The sequence below is a fragment of the Strigops habroptila genome, chromosome 5 (assembly GCF_004027225.2).
Source record: "Strigops habroptila isolate Jane chromosome 5, bStrHab1.2.pri, whole genome shotgun sequence".
Classification (NCBI taxonomy): domain Eukaryota; kingdom Metazoa; phylum Chordata; class Aves; order Psittaciformes; family Psittacidae; genus Strigops; species Strigops habroptila.
Genome location: NC_044281.2, coordinates 1,832,648 through 1,851,861, shown reverse-complemented (window position 1 = coordinate 1,851,861; position 19,214 = coordinate 1,832,648). Strand labels below are relative to the sequence as shown.

At 39.0% G+C, this 19,214-nt stretch overlaps 1 protein-coding gene across 1 annotated transcript in view; it reads left to right on the top strand.

The window, feature by feature from the left end:
* SPAG16 (sperm associated antigen 16) overlaps nt 1-19,214 on the top strand; it is a 408,668-nt gene that overhangs the window by 234,079 nt on the left and 155,375 nt on the right. Inside the window, exon 13 of the mRNA XM_030487793.1 lies at nt 11,879-12,005. Within this exon, the coding sequence (XP_030343653.1) occupies nt 11,879-12,005 (127 nt within the window). The remainder of the gene's footprint in view (nt 1-11,878; nt 12,006-19,214) is intronic.

Sequence of the window (19,214 nt, the reverse complement as noted above, 5' to 3'; positions counted from 1 at the left end):
GTCACTTCTTATTCTTCAGTGAGACAAGTCTTCTTGTCAGCTTCTGCCTAATTCTGGAAAGTCACATAACAGAATTCTTACCTAAGCAGATGTTAGAGAATGGGCTCCCTTCATTTAATATGAACCAAGAGCTGGATCTTTAAAAAGTGCCTGAGTTGATGATTGAAAATCTGTTGGCATGGGCATACTGTGCTTAACATGTACAGGTCTGTTGGTTATCAACTCCCATTAAGGATTGCTTATATAGGCCCCCAAAAGCTATATGAATCTGGGACTCCGCATTGTCAGGGAAGTTTGGAAATTTCATCCTAAATATACATAGTTGTAGAGAATATGGTATCGTAGATCTCGTTGGGATGAACTCAGAGTAGGCTTTGGCAAGGTATACTTCAGAGTTGCAGGAGTAGGATTTGTTAAAAATGTGCTGTTATAGATTGTTACAGACTTAAAATCCTATAAAAAGCAATTACATATTCCATTCATCAGTGACTTTTCAGACGAAATAGATCATATCAGCCTCACAGTAAGATACCAGGATTCAATAGGAAATGTGCATTCCGGTATAGCATAGTAAGTTTATCTGGTCTTCTGGTGTAAAGATGTTTCAAGTTTTACTTTTCATTGTGACATTTCTCATTTTCAGTGTTATGTGTGACCAGTCAGTATTTGTGCATATAATGCCATATTCTTTATCTATTAATGTAATCAAGTAGAAGAGTGAAATAAACGATGAGAAAGAAGAGAGTGGAAGAAATGACAGAGAAATTCTTCAGGGTGCTTGAAACACTGTAAAGGAGAGCTGGATATTGAATTTAGGGGGCTCACCTTTTCCTCTATTTGAACAGCAGAAGCCTAGAACTGTACAAACCCCTATCTGAATAGAGCAGTTCTAACAAAAGCACTGATATACACACACAAAATTAAACCACTTGGCAGTGATCCATCAAAATACATGTATACGGTTATCCTTCAAATTCAGCAGCAGTAAGTTCTTGGATTAATTATGAGACATCTGGATTTAGTTTCTCAAGGTGAGACAGAAAAGGCAGAAATTCCACCTGTAAAGTTTTTGTATTAAAATAAAGGGGGGGGCAGGGTGAGAGGGAGGGCAAGAATAATAAAGCCATGGCAGGTTCCATACTGCCTGCAGAAACAGGCCATCAGTTCAGTGCTGATGTCAGCTGATATGATAATTGAGGATAACCCAGTGGCACCAGAGAGCGAAGCTTTGCTTATTCGGCTGCAGAACTGCTGAGCAGAAAACGTGCTCGTACTAGTTCTGCAGTGTTTAATGTCGGCTTAAAAGGTTTATATCTATTTTATTATTACTGAGATTGTGCTTATCTGATTATCTAGTACCCAGATGCCTTGAGGGAGTAGGAAATAATTGTTTAATAAAATAAGACTATGGTTTTCAGTAAGTGATTTCTGGTGCTCCTGTCTTTAACTGGCCAACAAAAAAAATCCCTGAAGGAAGCTTGATTTGCAGAAAGTGCTGAGCAAGGGTTAGAGTCCAAAAATAATATAAGCATCACCATGTACCTTTCTGAACCTGAATGCTCCTTGCCCCTTGACTGATGTCAGTAATTCTGGGATAGATGGTTTTGCTTTCTGTATATTACGAGGAAGACCCAGACATCTTAGAGAAGATTGTGTTCTAGTTCCTGTCCTAAGGACCGAAATGGCACTTTATTCAATGACTATGAAATAGAAGAACTGACCTTGGAGGGGGACAGTTTCAGATCTTGTCTTTCTGAGTGCTGTTACCATTGGTCTGCAGATTTTTTCTTTTTCTTCAGCTGACTGAATTTATTATCTGCAGATAGTCAGACTTGAAAAAGTTTGAAAGTTACAGCCATGAACAGATGGCTTAATGCACGGGATTTGACCTTCCTGAGGCAGAGGGAAGAAATAAACCTAGATTTTGAAATACGATTGAGGAATCTAAGGTGTGCACTCTTGTGTCACGTTAGGATATCATGTTAGGAGTGAGTACCAATGCAGTTTATGCGGGGTCCAAATCCCATGGGCATACATTCTAGGAATGCCTACTAAGTTAAGTTCCGTAGAGTAGCGTTTAACATATGCATTGTTTCTGACTGAGCTCAGGGGTGAGATAGATTACAAATTGCTAAGTATTCTCAGGATAAAAATACTTTGGACCATTCCCAGACATGGGCCTTTTACTGGTACTTACAAGCAAGAGCAAAGTTCTGTATATGACTGAGACGCTCTTTGAAAAGGGAGCTTATTAAGATCTAGATTCTGGATGTAACTGCCTAAATCTTGTTCCTGTGCCATGACTTTCAAAGTCATTCTCATTGACCTGATTCTAACCTTGGGAAAAATATGGCCCTTTTCAAATGAAAAATAATCCAAAGTTGAAGCATAAAAAACTGCATCTGACTTCTGAAAAACTTGGATCGTAAGTAACATGCTTCTGTTCAAACTCAAATAGCTGAAATAAATTATCAAAGTTGATTTGGAGCCCGATTTCAGTGCAAAGTGAGCTTTTGCAACAGCTGTTGCTATGAGCTGAAAAGTGCCTGGTGCTGCCAACAATTAGGTGTTGACTAGTGAGATTTTAAAGATACCTTGACAAAGTACAGAGTTCAACCAAGCCTACATAGTAAAAGGTAATGAAGACAATATTACCATCTGGTATGAAAATACATGTGCTATATTGCAAAACTTTTAATCTCAGCACTTGTCCTCTTGGAACCTACTGAAATGTTATAAAAGTATTCCTTGCCTCCTGATGACAGACCTGGCAACTGCAACATGGTGGACATGGTGTGCCGCCGAGGCATTCAGACATCTCTGGCCTCCCTTGCTGCTGCGACTCAGTCGAGAACAGCTACACAGGAAAAAATGGTTGTTTCAATTCACAGTGATCACTTGTTGGTGTCTCTGAGACAGCTACAGGAGTATTAATTTCTGATGCTATTTTAGAGCTATGTTTGGCAAAGCGATGTGTCTTCTGGTCCTGGTTCAGCTGAACATTTAAGTAAATGCTTACATTTGAAGACGTGCTTAGTTCCAGGTCACATCTGTGAAGGATTCTACAGCGTCACTATATTGCTTTAGAAATCAGTCTGCTCTTGTGATTGTGGATTCTGTTGTTCTCATACAGTGACAGTTATTTGGGGTGCACGCTGTGATTATACAGGTTTAATTATATTGATACAAAATCATACATTAACAGTGAAGGTTAGAACTAAAAGACTTTAAACCATTCCTAAGAGATCTTATGCCTTATTGTTTATCTTTCCTTTTTTAAAAAATTAAGCTTCACATCAAAACCTCTTTATCTGGAAACAGAAAATAATGCAAATAATAATACTTCTTGCACAACACTTCACTTGTTCAAAGACGTGTAAGACGTTAAGAGGCTAAATCTTCAGTATAATCATGAGCAGATTCATTATTCATGTTTCAAGCCAGCAAAAAAGGAGGTATGTTATTGGCATACCGTTAGTTTTTCACACCTTCTAGTGAAAGCCAAAGTAGAAGAATATTAATTCAGTAATTTGCACTTTCCGTGAGGGAATATATCAAACTATTATCAATCATATTTATTATTCTCAATGTTTATCAAAATAGATCCTGGTTTTAAGTAATATTCAATCACTCAAAGAGAACATAATGTAATTGCTTATATTTCTTTTTTGTCTAGTTTTGCTAGATTGCACTAACCAAACCTACTACCTGTGCAAGTCTTTTGTTCTGCAAACCCCAACCAACCACTGTCTGTGCTCTATGCGGAAACATGCTCAATAATCAGTGGTAGAATATAAAGTTTCTTATTGTTTTGCAGGCTAGCATCAGGCAGTCAAGTCTATGTTCAACACCATAGCAACCAGAGTGTCCTTAAGACTTTGTATTTTTTTGGCTGAGAGGGGGTTTTTTTTTCTCAGTGATGTGTCTTAGTAAGCTGATCAGTATCTCACTAGTAGTGGAAGTTTCCACACACTCAATAAATACACAGCTTCTACTAAAATACATATAGTAGAGCTCTTCCAGAAAAATAAATATGGTGTTATAATTGACTACTTTTCCAGTAATACATATTCTGTTACATAAATTACAAGGAATTGAGACAAATAAATAAGCATTTTAATCCCAAAGGTAAGGCATGAAGTTTTGCAGCCCCTTTCTCCTGCATTTATAGAACACTATTTCAAATACTGTGGTTATTTGGCTGTTATCTAATTTCACTGCAGAATGGAAATCTGACTGGAGCATTGCTTTCTGCTGGTTAATTATAAATTAATTAGGGGAGTTCTGACCAAATGTCCCTCAGTCTTAGACCTTGCTGAATCTGAAGTTCAAGCTATTAGACTTCATTTAATGTAATGCACTGGCCTCTCTTTCTGTTCTGCATGTGCTTTTTTGTATTTTTTGTGTTCTCAGGTATGTTCAATTTTCCCTGTCTGGGTATTTTTTGCCAAAGAGCCTCTTTCAAGTCATAGAAATAGGACAAAGTAATTTTTAGAACAGCAAAGTATGTAAGGAGGCAAGGTCTCTGGAGATGAAATAAATCTCTAACACAACACAATGAAATAGCTTTCCTGTTCCGTTTGGGTGTTGCTGTTGACTGAGTAGGTTGTTAACAGCACACAAATGTGTAAATGGTAGCAGGATTGTGCACTGCTAGTGGAGGTGGCACTACAGAAGAGAAGCCTATATCTGTTTTGAGTCGGAGGAAGGGTGTACAGACAAGCTTATGGGCACACTCTGCTCTAGGTAGATTTTAATACATGATGCTTGCAGGGTTGAACCCCAAAATATGTGGGACTGGATTGGGCTGGGGAGCACTCTGTGTGCTCATCAAATGAGATCCAAAGTTAAGGACCAGTCATGCTTAGATGTTGCCTTTCAGTTTTCTCTTAGAGTTTTACTAAAAGGGAGGGCTTTTATTATAGCTTAGACAAATTCAGTGTAAACTGGGGGCTTACCTGAAGGTATCATTGCATCCTGTGTGAGCACAAAAGCTCGCCATATGTGTGCAAGGTGTTTCTTGTACAAGCAGGGCCAGAAGAGGACAGAGACTACAGTTCCCACCCACAGCAGGGTGCTATCTGTTCCCCTACTAAATCACCGTGGGTTTTATTACTGATTTCAGCAGGAGCTGAAGCAGGGCTGCAGATGGTTTTGTTCAGTCTTTATAAATTGGTACTAAAGGGAAGCTGCCATGCTCCGTTTAGCTCCTGAAAAGTAAGGGGAAAAGAACTTTGTCAAATTTCAGAGAAGAAATCTGCACTCTGAAAAATAAACTGCTGCAGGCTTTCAGACCTTACCAAACAAGACAAAACTGTAACTATTAAAGTCGACTTATGTTGTTTTAAGTAAAAGAAGCAATTTGATCTATTTCAGAACTTCCATGGTTTGAGAGTATGACTCCCAGCTTCCCAGTTTCTCAAGGAGGTCTAAGAAAAGGATGTAACAGTATTTTATTGTGGGCTTGTAAACTTGCCGAGTCAGATAAGTAATGTTTGTTTATATACCTAGAAAATGTTAATAAAACATTTATATCGTTTGGGGTTCTTTCTTCCTTGGCTAAGCCTTCCTGGTTGCTAAGCCTTTGCTTTGCTTTTGGCAGAAGGAGGAGGAAAAGAATAGAGGAAGGGAAAGAATTGCACCCTTGAACTTACAGTTAAGTCTTCAGAGATCGGTTTCTTTTTACATGCTCAGTTTACTGTGCACTAGACCAGAAGCGTGAGCTGTCAGGCTCCTGTGGTGATAAACCTGGATCTAATCCTACTCCTATTGACATCAGTGGCAAACCTCGTGTTGCTTTCAGTGGGAGCCGGACTTAGACACCATGCTTGTGATTCAGCCAGCCTTACCTTGCTGAGCTCAAAGCAGCCTCTGATGTGAGTGATGATAGGAAAGTTTAATACTTAATCCTGCTTCTGCTCACTGTGAATTTAAAATGTCTAACAATTACAATTATCTAAAACCAACAATATAAAGTGATTTGACGTGATTTAATAACTCATAAGTAACTGACCCTTACTAGAGAAGCCCTGACTTACAGCTTCTTTTAAATTGGGGGATTGCTCTTTGTTTTGCAGAGCACTCAGATTGTGAAGATTAAAACGTTCCATGTATGAAGATTAAATACGGAGAAGGATTTAATTTGTATTTTCTTTCTAAATGTTTCTAAATACTGGAGAAGGAATGCTTACATTTTCACAACAATGGTAGTAGCCTATACTTTAGTACTGCTTTTTCAAAGTGTCAAATGCTGGTTTGAAAGAGGTCATGAATGAATGTTCACAATTTGAAGACAGCTTCATTTTATGGAAGATAAGTAATAACTGAACAAAGTGGTTCATATTGACAGCATCATACTGGCATATATCTTTTCAGAGAGAAATGTACTTTATGGAGGAAGTGTCCTCACATGTCAATGTCTTCTAAAATGTGTTATATTTAGTGAAATAATGGGTCAAGAAAAAAAGAATCATTGTCATAAATGATGGTAGGCACTTTTTACTGAAATACTGGTAGTTTTACATTCTTGACATGAATAATTGGGTGTGTCATATGTGAAGCTACCTAGAAATAAAATAGAGGTCATAAAATGTAAAGACATGATAGGATGCATTTATAACAGCATAAACCAAACTGGCATTTTAACGTCTTAAGCCAGCCTATTTGCTATATTTGCCCATTGATCTTGGCTGGAAAAGTTCTATGCCTAATTTAAATACCTTTTGGAGATAAAGCCATATAATGGGAAACAGATAGGATTTAGTTTTGCGAAAAGTATTCTCCTTTAATTGCTACAATTATATCACCATAACAGGAATGGAGGCTGGTTGTTGTGTGACTTTGCAAAACTTGCTTAGAATTGTTGTTTCCATCTTCATAACAGGTGACTTTCTGGTATAATTTATCTTAACATTTTACCTTCTGGTGGTTGCAGGTCATGTACAAGTATGGTTTTATATAGGCATGAGAAAGGGTTTAGTTTTTTGTTCATTCTGTGGAGAGAGTCATTGTTGGGAAGGATAGTACAGTTTGAGAGTGTGCATTTAATGTATTCCTTTGGAAGGCTTGTAAAAAGATGGTTGGTAGAGGCAATGACTCAGAAGTACATGCAAAAATCTCATTAATTTTGTTTAGCTGTATAGGTACTTTTAATTACCATGCTTGAAATTGAGATTTAATATAGCACAGCAATGAAATAAGTAGATTGAGATGAGATCTTAGGCAGAAGCTCTTCCCTGTGAGGGAGGTAAGAGACTGGCACAGGTTGCCTAAAGAAGCTGTGGCTGCCCCATCCCTGGCAGTTCAAGGCCAGGTTGGACACAGGGGCTTGGAGCAACCTGCTCTAGTGGAAGGTGTCCCTGCCCGTGGCACGGGGTTGGGACTGGGTGAGCTTTAAGGTCCTTTCCAACCCAAACCAGTCTGTGATTCTGTGGCTACCTAACTAATCACTGAAATAATATTACTCTCCAAACCCCCAATTTTTCCAATCGGAGCTGAACATCGAAACCATATGCTTTAAAAAAAAGGAATCAAGAAAGGAGGCAGAGCTTGACTTGTTTTCATAGGATTGCTTGTGAGCATGTGTGTGTTGGGCATTAAAACTCTTTTAAATAGCAAAAGAATTGGCAACATGTAATCTCACTTGTTGCTCTGGTTTGCTGTGTGTCTTTTGAAATGAGTACTAACCTGGTGTGGCGCACTGCAGGTTGTCCAGTGCTTTGTGCCCTAAATAGCCTTTAGCAATAAATACGCACCAGGCAGTTGTCAAATGTTCTCATCAGGGCTTGCCAGCTTGTTGTCCTCACTGAAGTTCAACTCCATCTGTGCAGACAGGAGAGTATACAGGGAAAAGAAACCTGCCCACTATCTGTATTTTCTTTCAGTTATTGTACAGTAGACGAAACATCTCACTGGTTCATTATTTGGCTGCTATTGTACCTTAGTGTAGAGACGGCAGTCTGTTAATATTCAGTGAAGTCTCATGTTAGTGGAAGTGTTTCAAATCTTCTGTTTTCAATGTGGTTTTACTGAAAGCCCTTTTGAATTTGAATGAACCATGCTGGAATGTGATTCTCAAAAACCAAATCTCTAAAAATTGAGCAAGTAAAATTTGCCCATCACTGTTGAGCTAGTGATATCGATAATGGTATGATTAATTTAAAGGCAACATTCATGCTATAGGTGTGCTGCTTTAGAACTATAACAGTCTGTCTGTGTGTGTTTGAACCTGTTAAGGAAAATCGAAACCTGGAGAGGTAGAATTAAGGTTGATTTATTGATGGACATCATTCCCTTACCTAGATTTAAGGGAAATTGTAGAGAAAAAGAGAATACTGAGGATAATCAGTCACAAGTCAAGAAAATGTGTTAACTGATGTTTTACCTTGAAAAAGTAGTAATAACACAGGTAAAGGATGAGGGTTGGAATAATGGCTGAGATGAGGTTCAGAATGCAATCTGCAAAACACTGAGCAGTATGCATACTGCTGTGGCATGCCTACCATGGCAGCATTTGTTCAGGACCTCTTTGCTTCTGGATGTAAGCCACAAGAGTACTGCAGATTCCTAAACTACTATTCATAGATGATTCCCTCTCTCTTCTGAACCAAATCGCTCAGAGCTGGTGAAACTTGTATGTATGAGGCTATGTGTTCATCATGAGAAAAAAACATTAGGTAATGAAAGTAGCTACAGATCTGTTCTAATGTAGACAAACTTGAACCATTGCATAGAGATACGAGCCCGGGTGAAAAGCAGGGTAATTCTCTACCCTTTATGTCAGCTTCTTTTTGTGGAAAAAGAACATCTAAATAAAATGTTTCCCTTTCTGACCAGAAGATAGCTTGTATACAAGATAGTCTTGCTGAAATTATGTCTCAGCTGGAAGTAAAGATGAGTTTCTTTTATGTAGCAGTTGGAGGTTCTTAGAAATACCAGTCAGTCAGTTACCAGAGTGGTAAATTAAATCTTGAGAGCCAGAGTTCGCTCATCAGTACGCAGTGATATGGAAGTCGTAAGGAGAGAGACAGACAACTGCATCAGGACTGGGTGTTTATGTTCTTGATGGAAAAATACAAATCATTTCCTTCCCTTCTGCTGCTGTCATGGTCCATCACTTTAGTCCATTTTCACCTTGCTGAGGGATTCTGAATGGGCCTTCCTGCTTTGGCACCTAATTAATCTCTCACAAGCCTGTTCTTGCAGCCTGTCTGCCTGGGATGGGCCATATCTTATGTCAGTGCCTCGCAAACAAAATACTCCTTTTGTCCTTTACTTTCCTTCATTTTCCCATGTTCTTTCACCCCAAGCACCCTCAAGCAGGCTGAAGATGTTGATTTCCCTTGCCTTTGAAAATTACGTACATACATTCTGTTATTACAGGAAAATAGCCCCTTTTCTCCTAGTGAGCACTGTCCCACTGTGGTATATAAAGTTGTGTGTGTTTTCAAACCTAATAAGTGCCCACAAAAGTACACAGCAAGAGTTTGCTTGTCAGAAGCTACTCAACAGCTCCCAGACCTTACAGGCAAGCAGCAAATCACTGGTCACTTTTAAATCATGGCATACCTATAGATGAATAAAAGTATATGATCTGAGATGAGAAAGGCATATTCTGTGGTGTAAAACATTACCATGAGACTGTGAAACAAAAAAAATATTTCACTGAAGTTATTGTCTTATATCAAGTGATCATGAATATCTTGTGCACCGAGCTCTAACAGCCACAATACTTTATGACTAGTTTAAAATGAGTCCTTGTGATAAAGTAACACATGTAGTCTATATAACAGATAATATTGAAATACTGAATATATTGAATATAGTGTATTGTCTATAATAGGGAAACATAGATTCTTTAAACTTACACCAGTGGAATCTAATACTCCTTTGAAAAATATTTCCTGGATAATATTTCTACTCAGAAACAACTGATCTCCTTTTTTGGGGGGACAGGCCTGGTGTTCAGCTCAGCACAGCATATGGATTTTGGTCTGGGAAATAGAGAGGCATTAAAATAGGTCTGAGAGGTCACTTTATTAGATGAGTGATCAGGGGTAGTGTCCATCAAAACGTTTTAGCTCTACTGGCCTGTACCTGATCTGCAGATACTGATCTGTGCTGTTCATCCCAAACCTGCAAGAGCTCCAAGAGTCTTTTGGTGACATACAGGCAGGAAGAAAATTTAAATAAATAATTAAATAAATCACCTCTTTAATTCCCCCTGCTGACAGATTCCTTAATAAATTTTGTAAGAAATTTCTCTGGTAAGAGCCACCCAGTAATCTAACTTGCAAGCCCCAGTGATATATTCAGCAGCCAGCTCAGGGGAGGTGTGTTTCTATTGTCAGAATCACATGAGCAAGGAATAAAATTGTGAGCTCTCACTGAAAGCTGTAATAATTTATGATGAGTTGTTGGCTTTTCTTTTTTTCATGCTATTTTTGACTCAGCTGAACAAAGAGGATAGAACTGATTTGCTTTTTCCATAGTATGCTCACCTGCCCCTATGTTTTCACAGGATACAACAATTCAAACACTGCAAATTTCATGTATAAGTAGAGAAATCATAGACTGAAAGCCTTATCAGCATGGGAGACTCTCGCATACAGACATAAGTCATGAATGCAGGTTTATTTCAATTGTCTCCCATCTTGACATGCTTGGGTAGGAGTTAAGCATTTACTATTCTATTCGGTTTGAATAATCCCAGATTTGTTTGTTATCTTCTGTGTTGTCCTGGTGAGGCATCCTTGGGCTTTTCCTTCTCTTCTCCTGGACTCCATTTTAAGGAATGTTCTTCTCTGGTGTGCATGCAGAAAACAAAACAGAAGCCCAAAAGCTTGTAGAGATCATAGCTATATAGCCAGCTTCAGGCTGGTTTGTGAGAGAACTGATTCTCTACAGCAGTGGCATAGTGGTTGCATCTCTTACAGTGGGAAAAGCTTCCCATCTTGTATTCAGGTTCATACCCTGAACTGAGAAGGATCAATAGCGTTGTCTCAGAAATTCACACATTAAAAGGTAAGAAAACAAAACAAAAAGATAAGAAAGCAAAACAAAACCCCTTAGGGCATTACTTCTTAGGTAATCAGCTGAGAGAAAAATGGGACAGTTGAAAGTCTTCATCCTTGAAAGAACTTCCAAAGCTATGTCACAAAGCTATGGTCAGTTCATGGTAAAGACCTCCATGCTTGGGGTTCACCTCTGTTTGCTCACATCTGCTTTAAGAACTTACACCAGTAGCTTACCATGGCTACTGGTGGGACTTGTCCATAGTAAGGGAAAGGGTCTCTTGGGTGTCCACAGTGACAATACTTCACCCACAGTGAAGAACTCCCAGATGTCACTTAGTTTCTACAAGTCTTTCTTCAGACCTTGAGAAGAAAGTCAGGCTGCCAGCCCTCTCTGGCTTCCTTCAACGTACATGTTGGCATTGTGCTATACACTTCTCAGATCCTTTGTAAGCAAGAAGGAGTAAGACATCTTTAAAAAGGAAATGGTGCTGTACCTATCCTACCTTTTTATCCATGTTCCTTTTAAATTCTACATCAGCAAGGTTTTTGAGGATGCACCCAGGAAACATAAAGTGGTGCCTTCATTGTTGCTCCTTACAATTCAGTCTTTTAAAACCTGCTTCTCCATTTCCTTTTGCCTTCCCACTATAGCCTTCATTACTGAGAAGCACACACAAACTGTTTGGGGTTTTTATTTTCCCTGTGATGGAATGCTTGGGTGACGAATAGCTGTCAATGTTCATCTTTTCTAATGAGTAGCTAGGAAATACACCTGAAATGCATTACTAATTTACCTGAACCTTTCTCTTGTTATTATTATCCTGAATGGCAAGTGCTGTATTTCCTATTATTTTCTTTTGCAGTGAGAAATGCAAATATACAATGCGTGGCCATAAGGATTCAGTCAATAGCATTGAGTTTCTTCCATTCTCCAACATTGTTCTCACTAGCTCTGCTGACAAGACTTTATCTCTTTGGGATGCCAGAACGGTAAGCAGCCTTTTTCTTGGTCTTTCTTAAATTCAAGCAAAGTGATGGCATGTATGGTATGAGAAAAAAGAAAGCCAGTATAAAATCAAAATAGAAATAATGGGTGATGTGGCAATAGAGTATTCACTAACACAGCTGTTATCTTCTGACCAAAATTATCACCATATCCCATTTCCTTGATATCTGAAATGTCTGAGTCCTCACAGTGCAACACATGGACATGCACCGAGATCGCTGAATAAACAGGGAGACTTAGTTTGGTGGGAGTGGTGTTACCAGCCGATGGTCAGTCTGGAAGATGGTATTACTGCACACGATGCTCTATCAGTTCAATAGATAGAGCAGCTGAAGGTCAGCTTTATCAAGCTTCTTTAATAAGTGCTGGTGCGTGCTTTAAGTTACAAAGGAAATGGGAGAAAGTGCATAGGAGAACCTCAAGCTGCATAGAAGTCTAGTATATTTATTCTTCCTCTATAGAAGAGATTCCCCTCCTTGCTCCCAGAACTCACTCCTAATTTCTCATGGAATATGTTTTGTTTTCTCCATAATGTATCACTGTAGCTAGTGTCCAAACTGATGCATCTTATTCTTCTCTACTATAAGTATAAATGGATGTAGTACATTGGAGAGTGTATTTGTTGCTGCTGCTTTGCAGACCGAATATGTAAATCATGTTCAAGTGGAATGCCAGAACAAGGCAAGAGTAATTTTTTTCTTCTATCAGAAAATTCAATAACTATTGCTGCTGTTGTGATATTTCTCATAGAGCAACTCCTGAAATGCTCAAGTTGCTTCTTCAGTTGTTATTATGGTCACTTTGCATTTCTCAGACGATGTAAAGATACAAGATTCCAGCCCAGGATAGAGAAGGTTGTGTTCAAGGAAGAGATTTGAGAAGAAGGAGGCAAGGAACTATTGCTGTGTACTAACAGGTGTTGTCATCAGAGGTATACAAACATAGGGTAGGAAAAACTGACATGAAAATGACAGTGGAATACTTGAGATGCTCATTAGACAATATCTATTTATGGGTCATAGAAACAGACTGAATAGAAGGTCATTTAATAATAACCCTGGGCATAAAGCACAACAAGTTAAAATGAAGCCAGTCAAGACTCATTATTCTTAGCTGTTTTGGTTTGTAAGAATATTTGATATCTGAATATGAATAATTCAAACTGAGAGAAAAATATTGAAATACAAGCAAAAGTGAAAAACTCAGTGGAAGAATAGTTTTCTGCTTTGTTTTGTTTTTAGTGAATCCTGCAAGGAACTTAATCTTGCAGATGTCGCAGTAATCTGTTCATAGCAAATTAACAGAATTACACAAGCGCTTTTCTTTGATAAACTTATGGGAAAAAAACCTTAGATTTTCATTCACAATTTTTTTCAGCTTTGCATAATTTTGCTAAGAGACGAAAGGCCTTTTGTGAAAAGAAAACATTTTATGTGGCATTTTGGTGTGTGTTTATTCTGTTGAATTGTTTCCCTGTTCAGTGGGAAATCTTGCAGGTTTCGGATATGGGCCCACGTTGAAGCGTCACTTTAAGTGGTGAAATCACTGTGAAGATGTTATCTCCCTCTAAATACTGAATGATATTAAATGTTCCCTCCTGAAGGAAGATGAATGATTTTCTCCCATTAATTTGGAACAGAGTCTTTTCTCACCTCTGTGAGATCAATTAGCATTAAAGAGTACATTTAAGATAATTTTAATGAAACATGAAAATCATACTCTGGTTTGTTTTCTCATAAATTAGATTCATATTACTAACCACATCTTGCTCTTCAATCATTAACTTCAGTCAGCTCTTTATTATTAAAGATAATGGATGCAGAGAACTGTAAGTCAGAGCAGTGTAAGTTGAATGGACAGTGAGCTCTGGATTTGGGGTAGAATGGGACATAAATTTTGTAATTACTAAACTGAAGTTATAATGCAGCCTTCAGACTTCGGAAATGTGTGGCATTACTTTGTTCTTTTCTTCTTTTTTTTTTTTTCCCGCCTGGATAACATAGGGTGAGATCTAGTGTTTCCAAAATAATCTGCAGCACATTGACTGTAATTTTAACCTAAGATAGATATTGCCTATAGAGAAATTAGAACACAGAAGGAAGAATAGTATTTAGATGATTATGGCTCTTTCCAAACATTCTGGGAGAAAATAGGGAGTTGGTGTTGGATTTGGATAGGAATCATCCTCATGCTGTGCCAGACTCCCAGGAGATTAGATGTGTGAGACTGAGGCTGCAATTCACTGGTAGGAATTTCTTGCCAGTAAAGCTGATGGCTCTTGTGCCAAGATAAGCTGGGGAATTTATTTATCTTTATGCCAGTTTCATAGAAAGACAAGTATATTCTGGCTTTTCACCAGGGTATTTTCTTGCTGACACATCAGAGTGAGCATCTCTACTCATGAATTGCAAAGTGTGTCCTATGACAAATATGAGCGGTACAAAAGAACATAAAACCCCAAGGGTACAAGTTCACCTGCCTGGGTTAATTTTTCTCGTGATACGCGGTGTGTCGCTCGTCTGCATTTCCCACATTCTGATGTGTAATTTCTTGGGGCTCGTCAGATCTGTCTGGGTAACATTTGAGTCAAGCTAAATCTTTGCTGTTTCTCAGACAGATAAAATGCCAAATATTTATACTCTTAAATAATTAAATAGGGCGGGGGGAAGTACTCTCATTTTTCATTCTACACGTTTGAAACTTATTGATTTAGTAACTATCTCATCTGCTTTCTGATTTTTGAAATGTCAGGTTCTCTAGGTGGATATTTCATTTTTGAAAAAGTTGTGCAGTGACTGTCATTTAGAAGTCAGCATTCAGTAATAATGCCTTAAGGAATGTGTCCCACAAGGATTTGGGAAGACTTGTGTATGTACTTAACTGGACGGTCCCATTCATATCAGCGTTACTGATCATGTTAATGAAGTGGAGCACATGCACAGCTCTGTAAAAAGCTAGATTCGTACAATGCTCTATTTTTCTATTTGAGTCTGTGAAATTCTAAACATTCAAGATACTGTTTGATAACTGTTGCCTATTTTGGTCTCTACTGGTCACTGATATTGAAGTGCTTGTAGTTTAATTTTTTAATTATCCAGGATATATTTGTGATTGTGTGCAGTGTAGCCCAGGGATTTAAGACAAGCTCTATTTTTTCTGCATTCCTTTAGTAGAAAACTGTTAGCACATGGCACAGATGAAGGGATCCTATTCCCACCCCACTATCAAACTAATATCCCTGACATCCAGACAGGATGGCATTAAACATGTCAGCTTTTTACTATTTGGGTCAAAGATGACTTAAATATGGGTAAGACAGCTCAGCAGAACAGTGACAAGATGCAAGTTCTAGCTCTGTGCGTCAAATTTTATCCTTGACAGTAGTTTGTGGACTGAACAGCACAATCGAAAGTTGGAAGTGGTAGTAGTGGTAGTGTGGTCTTTGATGAATAATCCAGGCAGCAATCTCAGAGGAAAAAGGAAAAAAAGCAGAATGAGATTGTCCAAACTCCTGCCTTAACAGCAGCAAATAGCTCCCAGTAATGATAACTCATTCTCATTGAGCCAGAACCTGGCTGTGGCCATCTAGTCTGCTGTAAAGCTTCCCCCTGCCCCAAAGCAAGGGCAGGGAGTGGGAATCCAGGCAGAGCCTCCTTTCAGGCTCATGCAGGAGTATCTCTTAATGGGCATGAAGAAATCAGTTCTCTGTTAGCCTGTGGGAATGGTTCAGGAGCGTGTTACGGGCACACTTTATATAGTAGGGCAGGTTGGACTTCTAGGACCACATTATACTAGAAGAAAGCCATTAGGAAGAAGTAGTCAGTGAAGAGAGTGAGAGGCAGCTGGATGTTCGTTTAGGGCAGGGGTTTTTTTCTTTAAATGTGGAATTGGATTAAAAAAGGGTCTATGCACAGCCCTTTTTAAAGAGTTCCTAATAACTGTCTGCTTATCATTTTGTGCCAATGGCATTTGAATGCTAGACAAGGTTTGATAGAGTTTAAGTTGCCATGCAATTAGGTCTCTGGGCAACAGCAGGGAAACCCAAATGAATACCACATCTGGTAGAAGTGGCAGTGGGTGCTCAGCCCTGCTGTCAGGCACCACCTTTCCCATGGTCCACAGCAGCCCCGCCAGCATTGTTCTACCATGTGGGTGCAGGGGGTGGTGGTAAGATACTGCCCGGGACTTTTCTTTCTTGGCTTTTCATAATCTACCCCATACAGTCTTAGACCCCAAAATGTCTGTGAGTTCAAAGAAATAGCTGAGTAAATCCCCAAGGATTTGGGGCAGTGCAATTTGCGTTTTTGCAGTCTTGTGAAAGGCATAATATTCAGCATTTAAGGCATCCAGATCATTTAAGGACAGTGGCTATTTAAAGGGCTTTTCACACTGTGTCCTACCAGGGAATAAACACTTACATACACCCATTTTTGAGCTCTCTGCTGTTGCCAGCTGTGGTGCGGCATTTCAATGATGAGGGTTTAGCTGCTGACGTATTTCCTATGGATGTGGAATAATTACAACGATGCTGATCTAAGCTCCAGTCTTGCAATGTTTTCCTTCCCAAAACAAGCCCATATTCCCCCACCATGGCATGGAACAACTCTGCTGTGGTTCCTGGTGCAACTGGATTGTGCCTGAAAGCGAGTTAACTCTTACTTGATTTAATTCAGTGGAACTGTTCCAAACTAGTAATTTCCTTAGAGAACCTTTTTTCTTTCTTCTAATGAAATTATCTTTTAGACCACTCATTTTTCAGTGTTGATTTTGTCAGAATTTAGTAATTTTCAAATTAGTAATTCCCTTAAAAAAAAAAAAAAAAAACAAAAACCCAGTTGTATTTTTGTTTCTTCCAGTGTAATATAAATTATCTTTTAAACTACATGTTTCTGAACATGGATTTTGTCAGAACTTTTTTGTCAGTAGCTTTAAAGTATGTGGGAACACCCAGATCTTTGTAGGAATGCTGCCTGGTTTTGGTGGGGGCTTTTATATCTGTGTTCATTTGGAGCAGCCAAAGGGAGTTGTTTTGAAAGCCCATCTGGTTGTCTTTACATTTTTTGGCCTATCCACTTGATTTATTCCTCAGTAAACACCTTAGACACAAAATTATGAGTGCATTGGATTTGTCAGCTTTATTTGAACTCCTGAGGGATGAATTCGAGAGCTGAATGGATAGACAGGATGGGTCATTTAAAAAAAATCTCTGACAGGCAGTTTCTGGTTCAAGTCAATCCTCTTCAAAAGTAGGTCAAAGATTGAAGTTGTCAGTATTGGAGACGAAGAGCTCTTCCATGCAAACTTTGAATCTCTTGGTGTAGTTGAATTATCCTCCTGTAAAGAACGGATATGCAAGCATAAGTCCCGTTCCTGGCATGAAGTGTAACAAATTTTGTGGTCCTCATTCTGTTCTCTGTATTTGTAAATAATGGGTTCATATTTTAAAACTCCCTGTCTTAATACGAAAGGGAATTTGAGTCACAGTGAAATATGAAATCAGGAACAAGTAGCTATGAATACAGATTATGTTTTCTCCAAGAAGTAATAACATGAAAAACAAAAGTAAAACTTGAAGAGGTTTATGTGAAATCTGTTTGGGATGCTTTCCTGAAGACTTAGTGCCAATTTTTTCAAAACCAAAAGCATGGCTGAGGAGAAATGTCTTGATTTCTTTCTAATCTTGAAATAATTGGGAAAAAAGCTTGGAACGGTCACTGTAATTTTTAAAAATGCTACATTTTGACTTTCCTCCAAAACAACTTCAGTGGGAAAAGGCAGATTAAAATAAAATATTTCAGCTAATGAGCACATAACTCTGCAATTGGGATCAGTTGACCCAGATGCAAGCAGGAAAGTATCCTGTGTTCTTGTTTTGCTGGGGTTTTTCTTCTTCCTGGGGAAGCAGGAAAACCGTTGCCTTTCAGACTGTATTTGGCTGCTGTCTCCAGAACAACCCTCAGGCTGGAACTACAACTCTGGCTTTCGTTTGGCCTGCCATTGACTTGTCCCTCCTTTTTCTTGCCTTCCTGACTTTGCTCCCAAATCAAACCATTAAATCCAAAGTTTAACAAACTGTATAATCAGTTGGTCTCATGGGCTTTTTCCCCCCTGTTAAACTCACTTTAAATTAGGCACTAAACATTTCAGATCAGACAAGTTACCTTGTTCTGCAAATCTCAATGGTTGGACTTGATGATCTTAAAAGTCTTTTCCAGCCTAAACGATTCGAAGATTCTAAAGCTCTAGGTGAATTAGTGGCTCTGAAGAGGTTATAATTATTGTTTTATTAAGATGTTCCTGTTCATTGACATGCCTGGGCCTGTCCACTGGATGTCAGAGTCCTATTGCCAGTGGGAAGGCAGCCCCTTTTAACACGTTGTCATCCTCTGCCTTGTCTCCAAGCTACATTTTTACTTCATTTCAAGGGGAAGTCTTTGAGAAAACAAGACAGTTCTGTATATTAAAGCTTAATATCCAGCTTGATTCCTAATCCATGTGAAATGTATAAATGGCTTTATCTTGGCAGTGGTGTAATTATTTAGTTAAAGTAGCACCTTTTCAGCATGATGTTCACAGTCATTTAAGCTGCTACTAGAGAAGAGAGTAGCAGGCTCCTCTGTAGCCTGATGCTTTCCTTCCTCTACAGTCATGGTTTCCCAGGGGATCTGCCTGAGTTTCCTCCTGTAGCTGGAAGTTTGCACCCTCCAGGCAAGGCTTCTTGCAGTGCAGCCTGGCCAAGTTTTAACTTACTGTGTGTCTTAGGGCAAGTCTTGGCTGCTTTCTGGTATCACTGCCTTTCCCATGGTCAGAGCAGTCCTCTTGCCCTTCCCTAGCAAGCTATAGGTGCATGTGTCTTTGAACCCCCACCTCCGTCCTAGCAGGTCACTGTTCTGCAAGGTTTTATGCCTTTCACCAAGGCTTCTGTTCTGGTTTTAGGCTCTCTTTCATCCATGTGCTGTGTTTCCCTCACATTCCCCAGGATGGTCCTCCTAATCTAGTGATGGGTGATGGGGAGGTGTTTTGGCACGCTCATTTCTGTTACTTACACCTTACCAGCTAGGGGGTTGCTTCTGGGCAAGGCATTCTGCATGTGAAACACATGCCTATAATTACAAATGAGGGACATCCATATTCCAGGCAGCAGGCCATGCAATTCACAGCTCTGCTGACAGCTCCCTGTGATGTATCACTGA